The 21,903-nt window shown below is 38.0% G+C and overlaps 1 protein-coding gene across 7 annotated transcripts in view; it reads right to left on the bottom strand.

The window, feature by feature from the left end:
• Positions 1 to 21,903, bottom strand: part of frmd4a (FERM domain containing 4A) — a 107,541-nt gene that overhangs the window by 61,590 nt on the left and 24,048 nt on the right. Inside the window, exon 1 of one of the 7 annotated variants that reach the window (XM_067390007.1) lies at positions 20,068 to 20,534. The exons of 3 other annotated variants lie outside the window; for them this stretch is intronic. In XM_067390007.1, the coding sequence (XP_067246108.1) occupies positions 20,068 to 20,208 (141 nt within the window). In that variant the 5' untranslated portion in view covers positions 20,209 to 20,534. Of the gene's footprint in view, positions 1 to 20,067; positions 20,535 to 21,903 lie in introns of those variants that run through there. 3 more of the 7 variants (XM_067390005.1, XM_067390006.1, XM_067390004.1) reach the window with 3 other exon arrangements.

Below are 21,903 nucleotides of genomic sequence, written 5' to 3' on the forward strand. Positions count from 1 at the left end.
TTCTGAAAGACCAAGCCCAACTATGTCTGCCAGACCAAAGCGCACAATTTGTTTAATACGTACTGTCTTTTGTGTCTCAATTGTACAAGAGGAAAAGACTGCGATGTTCTCTGAGAAAAATCAAAGGCTGAAATTTCCTCAAAATGTATAAAAATATGGGAAACCGACCTCTCTTGCCGTCTCTGGCTTTCTCTGTGCAGGAAATGTGGTTCTGGTTAGGAGTCTCTGAGTTTGGTTATTTTTGTCTCACTGCCTCAGGCTCAGAGACAAAGCAGGGTGTATGTGTGTGTATATATCGAGGGGTTTGTTATTTTTTTGGAAAGCAGTCACACGGGTCACCCTTCTACTTCTGCGGACCTAAGGACAGGTTGTATGACTGACGTAAACCAAATTGGATAGAAGAAGGATTGAATGCTATTTGTGTGTGTATGTGTGTGTGTACATGTATTGAAGTTGCAGCTAGTATGTGGCCTGTAATGTCTGAACTAGATGTAAACAATGCTGACCTATAATTGAAGCAAGATGGAGTTCATCTCTTGTCCTGCTACTCACATTCACACACAGACTTTCATTTTTGTCACTATTTCATTGTGCACTTTGTATTCGTCAAAAAAAAAAAAAAAGAAAATGAAAATGGTTTCCACAAAAATTTTAAACAGCATCACTGTTTTCAACATTGATAATGATAAGAAATGTTTCTTGAGCATTAAATCATCATATTAGAATGATTTCTGAAGGATCATGTGACACCAAAGCCTGGAGTAATGCTGCAGAAAATTCAGCTTTGCATCACAGAAATAAATTACATTTTAAAATATATTAAAACAGAAAACAGTTATTTTAAATTGTAATAATATTCAGACTCCAAATTTGTGACTGGTAGTGTATGAAGGATTATAAGGTGTCATGGTTAAAGGTGACATCGAAAGTTTTTTTTTTTTTTTTACAAGATGTAATATAAGTCTAAGGTGTCCCCTGAATGTGTCTGTGAAGTTTCAGCTCAAAATACCCCATAGATTTTTTTTAATTAATTTTTTTAACTGCCTATTTTGTGGCATAATTTGAAATGCCTAAATCATGGGCTGGCATATGCAAATATTGTGGGCGTATGCCCTGACTGTTACGTAACAGTCAGTGTTATGTTGAGATTCACCTGTTTTTCGGAGGTCTTTTAAACAAATGAGATTTATATAAGAAGGAGGAAACAATGGAGTTTGAGACTCACTGTATGTCATGCCCATGTACTGAACTCGTTATTTAACTATGCCAAGATAAATTCAATTTTTAATTCCAGGGCACCTTTAAGTTCTGTTTCTCTGTTTAGTTTTAGTCTTGTTTCCACCAAGCGGAAAGGTACTGTACAGTACGGTACACAATTATTTCCATTTCGATCGTCAGAAGTTGTGAATGGTACCAAAATACCGAACTGTACCTTATCACTTTTTTGGGACCTAGCACAGTAGTCCAGTACCTAAAGGGTGGAGCTAGACTCACTGCAGAATGTTGATTGGTTGACAGAGAATTATCACTTGCGCATGCTACAAGGGGAATGACAACACAAGAGGCGCCATTTTTTAAATTGAAACACAATACCGTTGCAACACAATGTCGGCGCGCAGCAAACAAACAACCACATGCTGGAAAGAAAGAACAAGATCTGCTGTATGTCCTCCATTGTTGTTTACAGTGTTGCTTTCTTCTTTGTGCGAGAATGATGTAGATCGCTACTTTCTTGCATACACCACACCTACCGTTGGAAGTGGAAACGCAAGCCGGATCGGGGTTTACCATTCCAAATCATACTGTACTGTACCACTCAGTGCAAACAAGCCATTAGTTTTTCGTTTGTCTGAGTTTAGTCATTCATCATTTTCCACAGTCCCTTATTAGTTTCTCACCTGTTTCCTGTTCCATTGACTATCATCCTCTATGTATTTAAGCCTTCTCTCTTCCTTGAGGATAGTTGTATTAGTATTGTTTCTGGTGTTTGTTAATAGCGTTATCTTCGTTTGTGAGTCACACATATCTTCCTTTGGATTAATAATACATGCTACCCCTGACAGTAAGTAATCAAGTAATCAAGAAATCAAAAGTTTTTTAACTTTTAGTATAAATATATGTTAGCCTTAAGGTTATGAATAAGCTGGTGTGTTCCAAAACAATGACAAAATTCACATTTAGGAGATATAAGCATTCAAAACTTGCAGTCTCTCTCTTCCGCTAAAATGGATCATGGATTTTCATGACGTCAACGCGGACTTCAGCTTCTCATCAGATTTTCTCTCCAATCAAGTGCTCTCTAGAATCTAAAGCGTCCCGCCCCCTACATTATAAATAGACGCTGAAGCTGCAGCTGAAATCGGTCACTTGTTCACAAATTTACTATTTTCTACATGGTAAATGGCACATAGTGCACTATATAGGGGATAAGGAACGATTAAGACAGTGTACATATGCTTTTCATTGAGGTGAATGAAGTCTGGTTTCACGTTAGTGTCACGCGAACCTGTCACAGGTCCAGAGACACGATAGCAGGTCATATCCGTGAGTCGGCGGAGACCACAAAACTTATCGGACCCATTTGAATTCTGCACAGATTGCTGTATTTTCAAGTGATATGGAGGAGATTAGGAGGAGAAACGGTTAGAGATTAGAAAGAAAGGATTTACTGAGCTCTACGATGTGTGATATAAACGAAAAGCTATAGGTTAGTTTAAAAAAGGGGAGGAGCTGTTCAATATGTCCCACCCTGTCTTCCTGCTTCAGTTGAAATTACGTCAACACACCGAATAATGCTGTGCGTTCCAAGGCACTTCAGTGGGCCTTTAAACTTCAGAGACTTAAAAAATGGACCATTAAAGGGATAGTTTACCCATAAATAAAAATTTGCTGATACTCTTCCTCATGTTGCTCCTTTCTTTCTTCCGTGGAATGTTTACACTGACTGCACTTTCACATTCAAGTACGACAAAAGCATATAGTAAATACAGGCCATAAATCTTCTGTGTGTTTCATGCTACAGTCACAAAATTTCCTTTCCACAAAACAGGCTCTTCTATGTGCCGTGTTCTCATCATCTTCAGCTCAGGGGCTGGGGGTGGACAAACCACGGGGCTTTGGTGGGGTTTGGTGTTTAGGGTGTAGGATGTTGGCTGTGGGTGGAAGTTTTTTTTTTTTTTTTTTTACGAATAATCTTAGTGGTTACAAACCTCCTTTAAATCACATCAAAGTTCCCCCACAATCACTGCAATGAGCCCTGTGTTGATACTGAATTTGTGTAATTCTATACAGAGCCTACACAGATCCAGGTGTGAATGAGGTTAACAGCAGATATTTAGGTATTTTCCTCATGGGAAAGTTGTAGATCTATTCGCCACTGGTCATAAATAAGTTCTAGATCTTGTGCACTGTAAAATAGTTATCCAACAATGTATTTGGGATGGGCACTAAAGCACCTGTGTCTGTACAGTGGTGTATGCTATTGGACAACTGAGGATCATAACTGCGCTCAGATGTATGTGAGAATGTTATTGAATGGTCTAAAGAGACTTGTAACTTCTCTACATATAGAGGCCAGTGCAGAGAAGCACAAAAAGACCGGGAGTGACTCTTTTTGTGCCTCATGTTAGCGTGTGTGTGTGTTATGAGAGAAGAAAATGTGTTTCCAGTTAAATCCAGGGGGAAAAAAAGCAACACTACCCACATGTAAGCACTTCAAACGTGTGTGAGATCTCTCCTGCTGTAATTTCACTGCAAAGTTTCTCTCCCATCTGGCCTGTACAACATACACACACACACACACACACACAGACACAACCTAAACATCTAAAGCTTCTAGCCTACTAACACACCCACACACATAAATATATCCCACCGTATACATTGGAAACACATGGGATAAATAAATAAGATAAACAAGACCAGATAAACAGCACTTGAGCCGCTAAAGTTTACTGAAACTTACTGGAACATACTCATCTATAGTTTTAGTTCAAGTTTTTCAACGTTTCTGTGTAATTGTGTTGAAAGCTGAGTCATTCTGTTCTCAGGCCTTTTTGAATATTGATTGAGGGTAGAACACTGAATGCAAATCCACCTCTGACAAAAATAAACCAACCCTGCTGTGACTGTGAATGTGTATGGGAGAGAGAGAGAGATAGAAAGCTTAGAAAGAGGTTGTATCTAGACAAATATGAACATGGTAAGTATGAATTCAATAACAAAATCATTATTATTCTAGACACTCTCATGGTAGTGTGATATGCTTTATAGACTAGGCCTACTTGCTGGTGGGGTTTTTTAGTGACTCTTTCTGTATGTTACATCACTCCGCCAGTAGGTGGCAACAAGTGAGTCACTGGCTATTTGTAATCCATTTGTAAACGTTCATCCGATTGAGCTCGATCCGAATGTAATTTCGATCAGATCAGAAGGGGTGGTTTATTCCTTTTCTAATCCGATCAAACAGAAAAAAAAAACAAACATGTAAATGCTTGAATCCGACTACTTTCTCAATCTTATTCAAAAGTCTCTGGAGCACATGCGTAGTGCAATGTTGACACGCATTAGGCTACGCAGTGCGCAAATTCAAGTTCACGTCTTTAGTTGTAGATGTATGCCAACAGGCAGTGGTGTAGCTGTATCCCTTCGTCACAATATTGGGAAATCGTTCATTCTAAAGCAAGAATGGGAGCCAGTGGATATCACACAAGAAGCAACGTGCAAACTTTGCGCAAGAGTTATGCCGTTGAAAAAGTCTCAACCTCGGTCAGTAGCCTATTCACTACAGAAATTGAAAGTAAAAAGCGACGGAGCTGTCTGACGCTGCATTATCAGAGCATATTCTCTCAGAGACGAATTTCAACATAAAATGCTGATAACGGTATATAATTTCTTAATCTTAATTCATTCCATTATTTCTCTTGTGGCCGTACATGGCTAGTGAAACAAATAAGAATAATAGTGTTTCGTGTAAACAGGTTTTTTTTTTATAGTCAGTGCTTGAAGTAAAGCTGCGCTTAATTTTCATTGATGACAATATTATAGCCTACACTCTCAATAATTTTATAGGCCTATAGTTCATTGTATAAGACCTAAAAAAAATTTAAATATCAAATAGCCTAATCTTATATTATCCTCAGAGCACGTCAGTTATGCGGTGATGCGCTATGAAATTATTGTGGGGCAAATTTATTATAATATTTATTTAATAATGAAAGAAAGGAGCCTAACCTAATAGTAATGTAACAGGCTTACATTAAATGGAAATTCCAGATCCTCTTAATTTTGCCAATATTTGGTGCTTTTGACAATATCTCTGGCTATTGTTGATACATGTCGTCTGTTGACGTAATTCGGGTTATCGCAAGAGTGATTGATATGACGGCTCACACACACAGAGCGTGTGCGCAAAAGTTATAATCGAATGTATATAAAACACATATAAACTGATATTTAAATCAGATTACAATGTTTAGAGTACATGTAAACAGATCTGCAGTTGGATTCAATTCATTTGGATTGACGAAAGTGCATGTAAACGTAGTCACTAAATCAATGGTTTTGTTCAAAAACAAAACAAAAAAATATTCAGAGATGAATCACATGACTGTCTTTATAAGTGATTCAATGAATCATAGACTCAACTGATTTATTTAAAAAAAAAGAAGCTGATTCATTTAGGAACAGTCAAGTGATTCTCTTTAAATGATTCATGAATCATTCACTCAACAGATTTGATCAAAAATGCTGATTCTTTCAGAAATGAATCAAATGACTGTCTGTGAGTGATTCAATAAATCCTTCACTTAACATATTAATTAAAAAAAGGCTGGTTGATTAAAGGAGCCCAAGAATGCTTTTTATGCTTCTTACAAGATGTAATATAAGTCTAAGGTGTCCCCTGAATGTGTCTGTGAAGTTTCAGCTCAAAATACCCCATAGATTTTTTTTTAATTATTTTTTTTAACTGCCTATTTTGGGGCATCATTAACTATACACTGATTTTGGCAGCGTGCCGCCCCTTTAATTCGCCTGCTCCCTGCCACACGAGCTCTCGACTATATTACATTGCATTAACAAAGTTCACACAGCTAATATAACCCTCAAATGGATCTTTACAAGATGTTCGTCATGCATGCTGTATGCATGCTTCGAATTATGTGATTAAAGTATTTATTTTGATGTTTACGTTTGATTCTATATGAGTTTGAGGCTGTGCTCTGTAGCTAACGGCTAATGCTACACTGTTGGAGAGATTTATAAAGAATGAAGTTGAATACAGTAAAAAACGATGGTAACTTTAACCACATTTAACAGTACATTAGCAACATGCTAATGAAACATTTAGAAAGACAGTTTACAAATATCACTAAAAATATCATGCTATCATGGATCATGTCAGTTATTATTGCTCCATCTGCCATTTTTCGCTGTTGTTCTTGCTGGCTTACCTTGTCTGTGCACAGATCCAGACATGAATACTGGCTGCCCTTGTCTAATGCCTTGAACATGGGCTGGCATATATGCAAATATTGGGGTCATACATATTAATTTTCCCGACTGTTACGTAATGTAATGTTGAGATCCACGTGTTTTCCGGAAGTCTTTTAAACAAATGAGATTTATATAAGGAGGAGGAAGCAATGGGGTTTGAAATTCAATGTATGTCTTTTCCATGTACTGAACTCTTGTTATTTAACTATGCCAATATAAATTCAATTTTTGATTCTAGGGCACCTTTAAGAAACAAAGCGAATTACTGTCTTTATGAGTGAATCAATAAATCTCACCTCAATTGATTCACTGACACTGTTTCATTCATTTCGTTTAAAGGGTTAGTTCACCCAAAAATTAATTTTCTGTCATCAATAACTCACCATCATGTCGTTCCAAACCCGTAAGACTTTCGTTCATCTTCGGAACTCAAATTAAGATATATTTGATGAAATCCGAGGGTATCCGAACCACACATAGGAAGCAATGTCATTGCACCTTGAGGTCCAGAAAGGTAGTAAAAACATGGTTAAAATAGTCAATGTGACTACAGTGGTCCGAACGGCAACTCAGTATTGGCTGGCACCTGCATCAGCATCACATGCATGCGTCGTGGTGCTCACATGTTTAGCTTCGGCCAATAACGAGTCGGCGTTCGGACGTAAACAAGGAAGCCTGCACTGTGTTCACTATGTCAACTATGTATGACAACAGTTCAAAATGTTGTACAAAGTTGTTATTTTTGGGGTTTTTTGCACACAAAAAGTATTCTTGTTGCTTCATAACATTAAGGTTGAACCACTGTAGTCACATGAACTATTTTAATGATGTTTTTTTCTACAATGTTTGCCTATGTATGGTTTAGATAGCCTTGGATTTCATCAAAAATATCTTAATTTCTGTTCTGAAGATGAACGAAGGTCTTACGGGTGTAGAACGACATGAGGATGAGTAATTAATGACAGAAATTTCAATTTTGGGTGAACTAACCCTTTAAAATGACATATAACACCAATTTTTAAGGCCTTATATTTAAAAAAAAAAAGCTAAAATGAGAAAAACATTTTCTGCCAGTTATGATGTATAATGCAAACTTAGCCGAGACAAAAGCCTCCCATTCAATGAAAAAAGCTTTCAGAAAAGTTGTGTTATAACTGCCACCAGTCATAGAGAACAAAGAAAGTGTGTAAGTCTGTGCGTAACATGAACATCGCTGACTCAGGACCTATGAATCGATAAATGAGATCTTCTCTCCTCTCACATGATTATGTGTGTCTTTAATTGTGTGTATGTCAGCACAATCCTCTCAACGAGTCTCTGAGAGTGTGAAAGTATGTGTGTGAACTAGGACATAAACCACAGCGAGTATATGAGTCAGTAGAGCAGCAAAAACGATCACTCACACACATCACAAGACAGAGAGAGCTTACAGCATCACTTACAGCAACAGTCTATTTCTGCTCCAGCCTCTTACACTCTGACCACAGACCACATCACTGCTCTCACCATATACAGCCATTCTGTACGATCATCTTCATGGGCCGTGTATGTTTGTGTGTGTTTAATAAAGGGCTCTCCTGGGAATCATGATCTACTGAAGAGGAAACCTTATCTAGGAGAGGTCTTAAAGGAATAGTTCACCCAAAAATGAAAATTGTGTCATCATTTCACCCTCATGTTGTTCTATGATTCTGTGGCACTCAAAAGAAGATGTTAAATGTAAAATAAAATGTTAAACAGAAAAGGTCATGCTGCTATTTTCTTTATTAACAGTTACGGATGCTGTCCAAACATGACCAAAAGCACTATATTAACTGCAGCAGAGTGGGAGATTTTCCGTAAATAATCAGTGAATTTAGTCTGTTCTTCATATAATCCTACTTGGAATGAAGGGCAGACTACTTTTATGTTTTTTGTTTTTTCTTTCCCCCTCAGAGCCTGATTGAAATGAGGGTGAGTAAACGATGACATAATTTTAATTTTTGGATGAACTATTCCTTTAAGCATAATTGCAAAAACATTCTCTCTATTTCTATCACTCACTCTCAGAGCCGTCGAGCTGTTTGCCCATGCTGTGTGTTAGAGGAATGCTTTCATGAAGCACTGTTGGCTATTTCTGTATGAGAGAACATCTTTAGTCGGTCAAGCATTCTTGGGATTCTGGAGAAACTAGAGCAATTTGGAGTTTGTTGATAAAAGAACGAGTGAAGGAGCATTCTGGGCCACACACACATCTGCAGTTTATTAAACTGAAATGGATCTGTGAATGGACTTCAGGTGTTTCTGGATATGAAGGACAACCCCCCCCCCCCCCCCCAAGATAAACACACACACACACACACACACACACACACTACGCTCGGCACTGACAAATGTTTTTATTCCACCAGAAAACATAAAAAATCATAAAGCAACCAGTTTAAATGCTGAAGTGAAGAGAATTTAGGCATCACAACATATGAAGAGTTTGGTTCCAAAACACTATAAATCCATTTTGATTAATTTGAGAAAAAATGTGTTTTCTTAACCAAGAAAGCGGTAAGATGAAAACCACTATTTTCTGTAAACCACTAGTTTCAAACTTTCACATAGCATCTTTTAGTTATAAAAACAAATTTAAATCTAGATTTTGATTTTCAAAGTTTTATTATAAAAACGGATTATGTTTTTTTCAAAATGCAATTAATCCATCAATATAAGTTATTTTTCATGTTGAAAATACACAATGTAAGTTGATTCACATATATGACAGCCTCTGAACTTTGTCAATAATAATCTTATATACAGGCATTTGACTAACAATACATTCATACGGAAGAGGATTAGGACCAAGCAATAATAAAAAATTAAAACCATCTTGAGAATAAACTTGTTAAATTATGAGAAAAAACTTGTTACATTTCGAGAAAAAAGTCAAGATAAAATGTTGAGAATAAACTCATTAAATTACAAGAAAAATTGTTAAATTTCAAGAAAAAAGTCGAGATAAAATGTTGAGAATAAAGTCGTTAAATTACGAGAAAAAAACTTGTTCAATTTCGAGAAAAAAGTCGAGATAAAATGTTGAGAATAAAGTCATTAAATTACGAGAACAAATTTGTTAAATTATGAGAAAAAACTTGTTAAATTCCGAGAAAAAAGACGAGATAAAATGTTGAGAATAAAGTCATAATTTAAAGAGTTTATTCTCAATATTTTATCTCGACTTTTTTCTCGGAATTTAATGAGTTTTTTTCTCGTAATTGTATTCAGAGCGCCATTACTGTTTACAGTATGTGGAATGGTGCGCTGTGATTGGTTGAGCAGATATATCGCATTCTGCAGAAAAAGGAGACAGGCGTTTGTCGTGTTTTGGAAAGAAAGGGAGAAACATGACAGAATAACACGACGGATATCGCATTTTGCGCAAAATTAATAAATTACTTTTCAATACCGACCGGATACAATACTGATTTTGGCATACACTCTTTTTTTTTTTTTCTCCGCGTTTTTGGAACCTTCTACTTCATATAAAGTAGCAGTGTTGTTATTGTTACCTAAAACAAACCATTGAATTAATCTTCAGCAATTGAAATAAAGCTATATATGTATATATATATATATATATATATATATATATATATATATATATATATATATATATATATATATATATATATATATATATAAAAACTGGAAATTAGAATTAGAAATGTTGCCTTGGCAATAGGGCTGGGTGATAAAATGATAATTATCACGATATCATTTTCCTGACTGCCATAGTAATTATATTTCCTACTATGGTAGTCAATGGGGTGTGAGATCTGCTTGGTTACTGACATTCTTTCAAATATCTTCCTTTGTGTTCAGCAGAACAAAGAAATTCATACAGGTTTGGAACTTCTTGAAGGTGAGTAAATGATGACAGAATTTTCATTTTTGAGTGGACTATTCTTTGAATAGTACATTTCCCTCTCACACACACACACACACACGGTCACAAGTACATCATTGTGTGTCACTGTCATAGTAGACTAAGTGGGCAGTTTCCACATATCTGTTTCTCTCCCACTCATTTATAATTAAACAAGCGTAAATCAATCACTTTGACCGGGCCGCTGCATAAATGCCCATCTCAACAGTTTCTCAAAGCTGTGATTGGTATGTTCAGGTCAGGTGTGAGAACTGAGGCCTGATTGGCTGTGTTGTGCAGGCACTGCAGACACAGTGAACTTCATGACCCATCACATAGTCTAACCAATACACAGAATATCAAACAGAAAGAGAGGAAATGAGCGGGACAGCTGCCCTTGACCACCCTTGATATCACTTTCTCAAACAGGAAGAAACGACATCCTTTCACACACAATTAAAGTTAATGTGAATTGTAGTTTGCAGCCCATTTTTAAAAATTTATTAGGAATTAATGGCATCAATAAAAGTGGTAACTGCATACAGAATGAACCCATTCCTGAGTTTGCTAAAACATTACCTAAACAGTTTTTACCCTATTCATATCAGAGCAGATCTGACTAGCTATAATATCAGATCTTACTGTAGACTACCATTCAAATGTCTGGGGTCAGGTATTAATATTTTTATTTAGAAAAGAAGCACTAAATTATACTGACAGTAAAAAGTGACACTAAAGAATTTATAATGTTGCAAAAGATTTCTATTTATGTTCGTTTAACCTTTCTATTCATCAAAGAAAAAAAATGCATTATGGTTAAAAAAATATTAAGCAGTGCAACGATGTTGACCATTTGATAATAATAATAATAAGAAATGCTTCTTGAGCAGAAAATCAGCATATTAGAATGATTTCTGAAGGATCATGTGACACTGAAGACTTTTTCAAAAATATATTCAAATAGAAAACAGTTATTTTAAATTGTAATAATATATCACAGTAGTACTGTTTTACTGTATTTTGATCAAATAAATGCATTGGTGATAAAAGAGTTTTTTCAAATACATAATTTCATTATTTCTCTCTCTGTCTCTCATATATATATATATATATATATATATATATATATATATATATATATATATATATATATATATATATATATATTTTTTTTTTTTTTTAATTTTTTTTTTTTGATAAATTTTTACATTTATAAATATTTATTAATATATTTACTTGTATATATTGCAAGTAGCATATCTGCCACCATTGTAGCCAAAAAAAATTTTCTTTTTTTTTTTAATGGACATGACAAACAAAATGGCGTTTTTTTCATTGGGAATGACCTACACATTAACAATATAAAATGGTTAAATTTTGATTTCATGTTGAACATGTATTATACAACACACAGGTAGCTAACCCTTGTGTCGATACAGGAATAGCAGTGAAACAGGTGTACTAGAAAAACAAATAATCTAGAAAAATGGATGGAAGAAAGAAAGAAAAGAAGACTAGATGAATCTGATATGCAAATTAACCTTGTGTATCCTTCCAAAATGTTTAAACACACATCTCTCTTCAATCCCTTTCCCTGTTTACTGTTCAAATACTAATATATCAGCATTTCAGCCTCCTCTTGACGCCCTGATGTCACCATTAGTCACATGTATCACCATAGTAACAGAACGTGGCTGCAGGTGCATTTATCTCTCAATTCCTGACTGGCACTAAATCAAATCTCATCTCAGCACACCTGTCTTGTTCTTGGAAGCTGCACTGAAATTCCTTAGAGCCAAGAGCTCCATTAGAGAACAACTGCTTTAGACTATATATATGAGATACTTACAATAGATTAATGTCTAAATGTCTAAGTAATATTAAAGATATACTTTGGTTATGTTTTGAAAAATACTCTTACTATTTCTACAATGTGCAGTATGTACTATATTGTGCACAGTATGCAAGTTTTCTGTGTGAAATCCCCTGATGGTCTACTATATTTGCCAAATGTGCAGTATAGAATGGAGCACACTATGCTGGGTACTGTATCCCACAATGCAACATGCTCAACTTGACCTTACATTTTCAGTGTGACAAACTGTGATTTTGAAAATATCTTTAGGCTTATCAGACTAAGAGTGTTTGCATGAAATAATAAAACAGCCTAATAATGTGCTGAATCAGGTCATAGGTCACAGAGGATGACGTGGGAGTTTCTGACTGTAATTGGGAAAATGTTCTGGACTATGCTGGTTTTCATCTCTGAATATGACAACTCTTGAAGGCTCATGGCAGAGGTCAGCCGAAGTCTTGGTCATTTTAACAGGAAGTTCACTAAGAATCTCTTCCCCTGTCACCCACCAACAAAACTGGACTATTCTAAGGGTCAAAGTTCAGCTGTGTCCAGCAGGGACACATTAAATTGATGAAGAATCATTTGATGGTGAATCGTGTATCACAGTTTCACAAAAAATATTAAGAACAACTAACATTAAAAACATAATCAGAAATGTTTCTTGAGCAGCAAATCAGCATGATTTCTGAAGGATCATGTGACACTGAAATCCAGCTTGGCATCACAGGAATAAATTACATTTTAAATATATATTAACATAATCAAAAACATAAAAAATGATATATATGACATTATTTATGATCAAAATAATCTATATGTGTGTATACCAATGAAACAAACAAACTTCTCATAAATTATTATGGCATTCAGAAGTATTCATAGAGCTATATTTCTGAAAGCCATTAGTGATAATGAAATACATACCGGGCAAATGCAATTTAATTAATGTGAAAATAAATGAAGTAAATATCATTTTCTGTTCGGCTCAACTGGTATTTATTGGCATAGAGATTTTATTTTATCCACAGCACCATTATCCCAAAGAGACTACATACATAATTAAACACAATATATCAGCCATCTCATACTCTCATATCTGTGCTCAACCCAGCAAATCTAGGGATTCCCTCATCTCAGTATGTGTGTGTGACCTGGTCTTGAGGGTAATACACACTAATCACATGCATTTGACTGTAATCCTGCCAGATTACACACATGCACACATAGGGAAATCCTACGATTAGAGAACTGCTGGATTGAGCCCAAATTAATCTGTCAGTTCATTAAGTCAGTAATGCATAAGAGGAGGCTATTTGTATTAATCAATATTTATGCTATACCTCTATTATATGACTAATAAAATCTAAATATTAATGGAAAATCAGAAGCGCATCTGCGAATTAAACTCCCTCTCAATATGTTGCCTATATATCTGATCTTTTATATTCAAGTGTGTGTTTATCTCCATGGGATTCCGTTCAGTAATATGGCAATATTATCACACAGGACATCTAACAAATGTGTATTCACCTTATTGAAAAAGCTAATCACAAACTAGGGGCCCTATCATACACCCGGCGCAATGCGGCGCAAGTGTTTTTTGCTAGTTTCAGCCCAACACAGTTATCATTTTCACGTCCTGTGCCACGTTGTTTAAATAGCAAATGAATTTGTGCCCATTTGTGTGCCCTCGCTAGAGAAGCATTCCGTTTTTCCACTTGCAAATTCCGCCATGTAAATTGCGAATCCACCATAGTGCGAGTGCAACTGGCTTTTAAAGGGAATGGGAGATGAGACTCTGATTGGTTTATTGCAGGTTATGCCTAAAACACACCCATTACTCATTAAGAGAATAGGGACAACCCTTTTAGACCATGCACCGGGCGCACAGAGCATTTTTCCCGTCGTTAAACTAGCAAAAGTGGATTCAGACACGCCCTAAGCGCACTTGCTTTGTGCACTTTAGACCATGACCTTATATCGTTAAAATAGGGCCTTAAGTCTCAACTGTTGGCCTAGACAGCAATGAGCTTCAATGGAATGAAATTAGAGACTTGCTTCAAAAAACAAAATAAAACAAAAAACCTCACATCTCCTATTTAGAATATTTTATCAACTGCATAGCAACACCCTGGCAACCAGCCAAAACACCTTATCAACTGCATACCAATGCCTTGGCAACCAATCAAAACAACTTAACCAACATCATAGTATCCCAACCAATCAAAAAACCCTATTAACTGCATAGTAACCCCCAATTAGAACAATTTAGCAACTGCATAACAATGCCCTGCAATCACCTACAGCATTGAAGATACAAACATCTAAATATGTCTTAATATGTGCTCAAAAAAAAAAAAAAAGTCTGCAACCAAATTCAAGTATCTCGAAATAAACATTTTTCATCAAATTCTTCTAAGGCCAAATGATCTGATCTGAGCAATGCTATCCAAATTCATTTTATAACTCATCTTCCTGTCCAAAAACTGTCTTGAGTCTACTTTATTTCTCCTAAAGAGTTATAGAAATTTTAAGATGATACTTTAGATGAAACATAATTGAGAACTGCTGTAAATCTCCTGAAATATATAAGAGCAATAAACTTTCCCTCTGGAAAACCTGTTCGACTTGCATATTCATTTCATCACCTTTTTTCGGTTATATCCATTTTCAGCATCTGTCTCACCCATTTGCATTTTTTAATCAAAACAAACAGTTTAACATTTCTTGCAGTTGCACACTCCCACACGCTCCCAAGCAGCATCTGTAGACTAAATGTCTAAAATTATAAGGCACTCAATCATACGTGCAGCCCGTCAGGAGCAACGCCACACACATAAACACAGTCTGATCAGCACGATAACATGAATTCAAAATGAAGCCCTGAAATCACCAACAAAGAATGTGCAAAGATATTAACACACATTATGTTCTGGGAAAATACCATTGTGGATAAATACAGCTGTGGCGTATCAGTGTGTGTGTTTGGTTGTGTCTGATGTGATGTTTAGAGAATTCCAGCTTGGAATGAGACAAGGCCGAACAGCTCCAGAAGGCTCTTAAATTTTCCCTCTCTGATATCACAGTGAGACAGGAAGGATCCCAGAGCAGCACGGCCCATTTACCTGCTCCACAGTTGGGAAACAAACTGATGGATTGTGGACTGAAGGGACAAACGGACTGAGAAGAATGGATGTGTGTCAGCCAGACCTGTGCTCTCTACAGAGTTTGAAGTGGAAGAGTCCACTCATCAGCAGCTGGAGGGGTGGCACACTGCCATCAAACAGGAGAAAATGGTATTTCCCTCAAATTCAGGCCATGTCAGTTAAAAAGGCGGAGGAAAACACAGCAGGAAAGACTGCTGAACATGGTCACACTGAAATACACAAACATTCAGACTTGATCTAAGAAAAAGGAAATTCCTCCCATGGTTCTCAGCACAACATCCCTTACAAAAAGTAGCATACCAGGGCACCTATCAGTTTTGTTATTGTTAACTAAAATCAGTTAGCTGATTTTAACTTAAACTTAAATTAGAAATAAGATTAAAGTGATAGATCATCCAGAAATGAAAATTCTGTCATCATTTACTCACCCTCAAGTTGTTGCAAACCTGTATGAATTTTTTTTTTCCCTGCCAAACACAAACAAAGGTATTTTAAAGAATGTAGGAAACCAAACAGTTGGGCCCCATTGACTTCCATAGTATTTTTCCCACCGCATACTATATAAGTCAATGGGGCCCATCAACTGTTTGGTTACCCATACTATTCAAAATATATAAAATAACACTGGCTCCTGGTAAAATGGATACACTGTATACCATGCTACTGAATGATTATCATATTCAACATTAAACTTACATGGTACTTCCAATACCATGGAACAGCGATATTATCAGATGGGAAGACTATGGTACTTTTTTATCATAGAAGAGAAATTAATGCACCATGGTATTAGTAACTTCAAAAATACATGAGTAAAATACCAAGGTAGTTACATATCCATAATTCCAATAGTTGTACCATAGTAATTTTAAATCTACCTCAAAGTAGCCTAAAATAAATATTTCAGTACTATGGTAAATAACAATGGTATTGACATCTGATACTATCACTGAACAACCACCCATCTAGCAATGTGATAGCAACCACTTTTAACACCTTAGCTAACATAATGGAGGCTAGTTTTGCATGATTAAATGTAAACATAAACAACTAGTTTGTTGACGCTCTATTAACTTGTCACTTTTTTTTATCTATATCTACTGTAAATCAAAATATGTGGGTCAGTAAAAGTGAGGACATTCACACTGTCAGTTGTCTATTTATCAGAGCAGAATGTAAAAACACAACTAAACCATTTACTATATTCTGAGCACTAAACTAACCTTGACAGTCTCGCTCACATTCACTCGTTCTCTCACACACCCTCTGAGAGACACACAATTAGCAGCTTAAATGGAACAAAAGCAGCTCTATGGATGTGTATTACGATGCAGGAGAAAAAAGGATAATGCCTTCACTGAGCCTGACGGACTGTGCTGGGGTTTAAAAAGAAGAGAGAGAGAGAGATGGAGAGAGACTTGTTTTTCTGGCTTGTAGAATGAAAGGAAAAGGGGAAAGGAGGGTGAAGGGGTCTCCCAAGGAAATACCTGCTGAATCAAACACTGCTGCCTGCAAGGAAAGTGTAAGTGTGTATAGATGTGGAAAGAATGCATTAGGAAGCCCCTCCTCATCTCCTGAATGTGCCACAATGTATGTTCATCATATTAACTAGCTATGCTAAAGCCATTATCGTCACAATGCATGTGTATGTGTAATTTTATAGACAATAACGCCATGAATTACACAGTAGACACAGAAAACACCCTCTGGCGAAACTCAAAGGTCATTTTGGGTGGTCTCTGTGAGATTACCTCATAGGTTATACAGGGCTGTTGTTTCTTTTTGTAATCTTGAGATTCAAGTGGTCATTTCTATGATCGAGCCTAACATGAAGAGGGTCAGAATTCACTTGGCTTTACATCTGAATGTACACATACATATATATATATATATATATATATATATATATATATATATATATATATATATATATATATATATATATATATATATATATATATACATATACATATATATATTGTGGCCACTAGGGCGGGCGAGAGCCATGAGGGAACGGTGAGAGGCTGGTGGTGCGAGAGTTAACAAGCTCCACCTGGGAGGCGCACCAGCCTTGAGTCGGACGAGAGAGGACCAGGCCTGGATATGATTTGATGTTTTATTATGTTTGTGTGGCCGGCAGACGTCCGCGAGGGTTGGTATTATTTTGGTATTATAGTTATGTTGAATGTTTGCCGGTTCCCGCCTCCTTCTTCCCGTACATACGAACTACGTTACATTGGTGCCGAAACCCGGGAGGAAGGAGGGACATGCTGTCGGAGAGCCCTCACTGCTGAGGGGGATCACGGTGCTGCAGAGTTCGGGCAGCACGGGAGTGAAGACCACGAGAGGCTGCCCGAGGCGGTGGTACTGGAGCCTTGTGAAAGGTGGGACGGAGACCCGGATGCCGTGCTTCTGGGGGGAGCGGAGGAGTGTCGTCATCCGCCGTGGGCCGGAGCCTGCTACTGTCCGCCATGAAGGGACTCGCTGCCGGCTGCCCTCAACCGGAGGAGCCATCGCCGGCCGCAAGGGAGTACTCCCTGCCTGCAAGGGGTGATGGGGGTATGTGGCGACCAGGGTGGGCGAGAGCCATGAGGGAACAGCACGAGGCTGGTGGCGCGAGAATTAACGAGCTCCACCTGGGAGGTGCACCGGCCTTGAGTCTCTCACGGAGGAGCTCCGGGAGCATAAAAGGAGGAGCGACGACAGTGAAGGACGAGATAGGACCAGGCCTGGATATTATTTTATTATGTCTGTGTGGCATTACTTTCATTTTGTTCTTTGTTTATTTTGGAATTAAAGTTTTGTTAAACGTTTTCCGGTTCCCGCCTCCTTCTTCTCATACATACGAACTAGGTTTTATATATATATATATATATATATATATATATATATATATATATATATATATATATATATATATATATATAAAATATATATATATAAAATATATATATATATAAAATATATTATAATATAGTTAGATGATAGATAGATAGATAGATAGATAGATAGATAGATAGATAGATAGATAGATAGATAGATAGATAGATAGATAGATAGATAGATAGATAGATAGATAGATAGATAGATAGATAAATAGATAGATTGGACTATACTACTATATATTATTCATATATTATGGCATTTACATTGAACTCCAAAGTATTTGGTTATAAAACAACATGGGACAGATGCAAAGCACACTGTCTGTCTGGTTTGTTCATTTTGTAGGCTCTGTTACTATAGCAGCAGCCTGTCATACATCAACCCTGGAACAGACAAACACTTTTGCTATCATTTATTCAGGTATGTCACAGCGAGATGGAAAACTCTGAGATTTGTCTGCTTCCGTCTGGTTTGGTCTGTCCTGTTCACACAGTAGGAAGGTAGAGGAGAGACACAGCCTGAATACTGATCTCTCTCACTCACACACACACTCACATACAGATAGATGGAACCGTAGACTCCTGCGGAGAGCTGTTTTCATGACCGTGAGACAGTGGGTGACTCAAGCCCTTAGAAACCATCATAGCAACACTAATGCCCTTTATAGCGCATACAATGTCCTGAGTAATGAATTTAAACAAGGTGCCAAAACTTCTAGAGTTTTACATTTTCTGTGCAAAATGTAAGTAATGCTTGTCCATGCAAAACTCATCAGCATGATGCTAGGGTGTTGTGGATAGTTACTAGGGTGTTGCTACACAGTTATTAAAGGGTTAGTTCACTCAAAAATTTAATTTCTGTCATTAATTACTCACCCTCATGTCGTTCCACACCCGTAAGACCTTTGTTCATCTTCGGAACACAAATTAAGATATTTTTGATGAAAGCCGTGAGGTATAAGACTCGTCCATAGACAGCAATTTAACCACCACTCTCAAGGTCCAGAAAGGTACTAAAGACATTGTTAAAAAAGTCAACATGACTGCAGTGGTTCAACTTTAATTTTATGAAGCGACGAGAATACTTTTTGTGCGCAAAAACAAAAAATAATGACTTTATTCAACAATTTTTTCTAAAATGTTGCGCAGTTGGCACAGCTTCCGTGTTTATGTCCGAACAGGGGCTCAGTATTGGCCGAGGCTGTGCTCGCGTGTGATGCTGACGCAGGAGCCGGCCAATAATGAGTCGGCGTTCGGACGTAAACGTGGAAGCTCTGCTAAATGCGTAACAGCCTGACAGAAAAGAGGAAAAATTGTTGAATAAAGTCATTATTTTTGTTTTGCTTTTACACTCAAAAAGTATTCTTGTCGCTTCATAACATTAGGGTTAATTTTTATTTTTGGGTGAACTAACCCTTTAAGGAGCTGTGGGTCAGATGAGCCAGTCCTTAAGTTTCTATGATATTCTGGTCACTAGATATGGTTAAGTCTCCCTTTCACCCATTTTACTTTCTGCAAGGTGAAATTCTCAGTCAGAGACGAGTACCATGTGAAAGAAGGGGTTAGGGGTTTATTCAAATCACTAACCCTAAGTATTAGCTACAGTTATAAATAAATATAAATTGATATATAAATATATAAATATTTATACTTCACACTTTTAGTTTCTTAAGGAGGTGGTAATCATCTACGGATTATTGCCATACTGAAAGTGACCAAGCACACACACACACTAACATACACACTGGCACACTAGCCTGCTGTTCATACCTGATAGACGGCACGGACCAGGACATCAGGAGCTCTGAGATGAGTATGCCTCAATCTTCTGAGGGTGGCCGAGGTCACATCCCATAATGCACTGTGTCTCACACACACACTCTCTCCAAGACTCATGAGCATCGCCTCCATGATGACAAACACACAGGTACACAGGTGTGTGGTCAAATAATCCCTTCTCAGCACAGGTGTGTGTGGGAGAACAAGTCCCCAGGTAATGCTGGTCTCCTTTTTGTGTTCTCCTCTTTCATTTTCTCATCCCTTCTTCCTTTAATCCTTAAAAATGCCCCATGGGAGACTGAGATTGTGACTTCTGTGTGACTCAGATCTCGTCTTGGAAATGAATTCGGTCTCACTGGTCTCTCTCTCCACTGCAGGACAAATTCCCAGAATAACAGCTCTTGGTTCGCCCAACACAAACATTCCCACATATAGAGCACTATTGGTCCCTCTCTCCCTTTCTTTGTCGTTCTCCCTCTCCTTCTCTCTCCCTCTCCCCTTCTTGTTTGTTTGTTTTAAAGCAACAGTCCCAGAGCAGGGCATTAAGGGGCGTTTAAGCTCGCACGATGCTCTGAGACGCCCATCTAGGGCAGAGTGAAGGACAGTCGTCCCTCCCAGCAGGACAGATCCTGCTCAGGTTCATCGACCCCGGGCCACTGAAGAGATACCCGATATGTGTGTCTCAGCTTTCCCAGTGTGGTAGGGCAGTAGACAGAACAACTCATGGGAGTTGAAAACTAGTTTTTCCATAAACAGTTGGGATGACGTCCAGATTCCAAAGGTTTGGAGTGGGACATGCCGTTTGTGCCAATGTTCTCAGGGCACTGCGTGCCCTATCCAGATCCAGTCACTAAACTAATCTAACTGACAAACATTTACCTTCCAAACCCCTCCCACTACCCAAAACATAGTTCAAAAACTGTCCTTAACAATTCATACACTTTTTGACAGTAGTTAGCAGAGCCAACGTCAGCAAAGCACTTAAGAGGAGGCGTGTGAAATAAGAAAGAGGGCGATGACATAATGCAAGTTCACTGGTTAATGTGTCTAATGAACCAAAAAAAATGTGACTTTGCAAAACAACCTGTCCTAAACTAAAATGTTGCTTTAGTAGCCTCATATTAATGCAAGAACGCATATGCATAGGCAATTGAGATTTTAAAATAGTCTATTCTATTTCATCATTAAAATCCATTTTGGGTGAGGAGGGCAGGATAGTCCGGGTGAGGGGGGCAGGGTAGTCCAGGTGAGGGGAGCAGGATAGTCCGGATGAGGGGGGCAGGTTAGTACAGGTGAGGGGAGCAGGATAGTCCGGGTGAGGGGGGCAGGATAGTCCAGGTGAGGGGAGCAGGATAGTCCGGATGAGGGGGGCAGGTTAGTACAGGTGAGGGGAGCAGGATAGTCCGGGTGAGGGGGGCAGGATAGTCCGGGTGAGGGGGACAGGATAGTCCAGGTGAGGGAAGCAGGATAGTCCAGGTGAGGGGGGCAGGTTAGTACAGGTGAAGGGAGCAGGATAGTCCGGGTGAGGGGGGCAGGATAGTCCGGGTGAGGGGGGCAGGATAGTCTGAGTGAGGGGGGCAGGATAGTCCAGGTGAGGGTGGCAGGAAAGTCCAGGTGAGGGGGGAAGGATAGTCCGGGTTAGGGGGGCAGGTTAGTACAGGTGAAGGGAGCAGGATAGTACAGGCGAGGGGAGCAGGATATTCCGGGTGAGGGGGGCAGGATAGTCTGGGTGAGGGGGCAGGATAGTCCAGGTGAGGGGAGCAGGATAGTCCAGGTGAGGGGGGCAGGATAGTCCAGGTGAGGGGGGCAGGATAGTCCAGGTGAGGG

The sequence above is a fragment of the Chanodichthys erythropterus genome, chromosome 7, assembly GCF_024489055.1.
Source record: "Chanodichthys erythropterus isolate Z2021 chromosome 7, ASM2448905v1, whole genome shotgun sequence".
NCBI lineage: Eukaryota > Metazoa > Chordata > Actinopteri > Cypriniformes > Xenocyprididae > Chanodichthys > Chanodichthys erythropterus.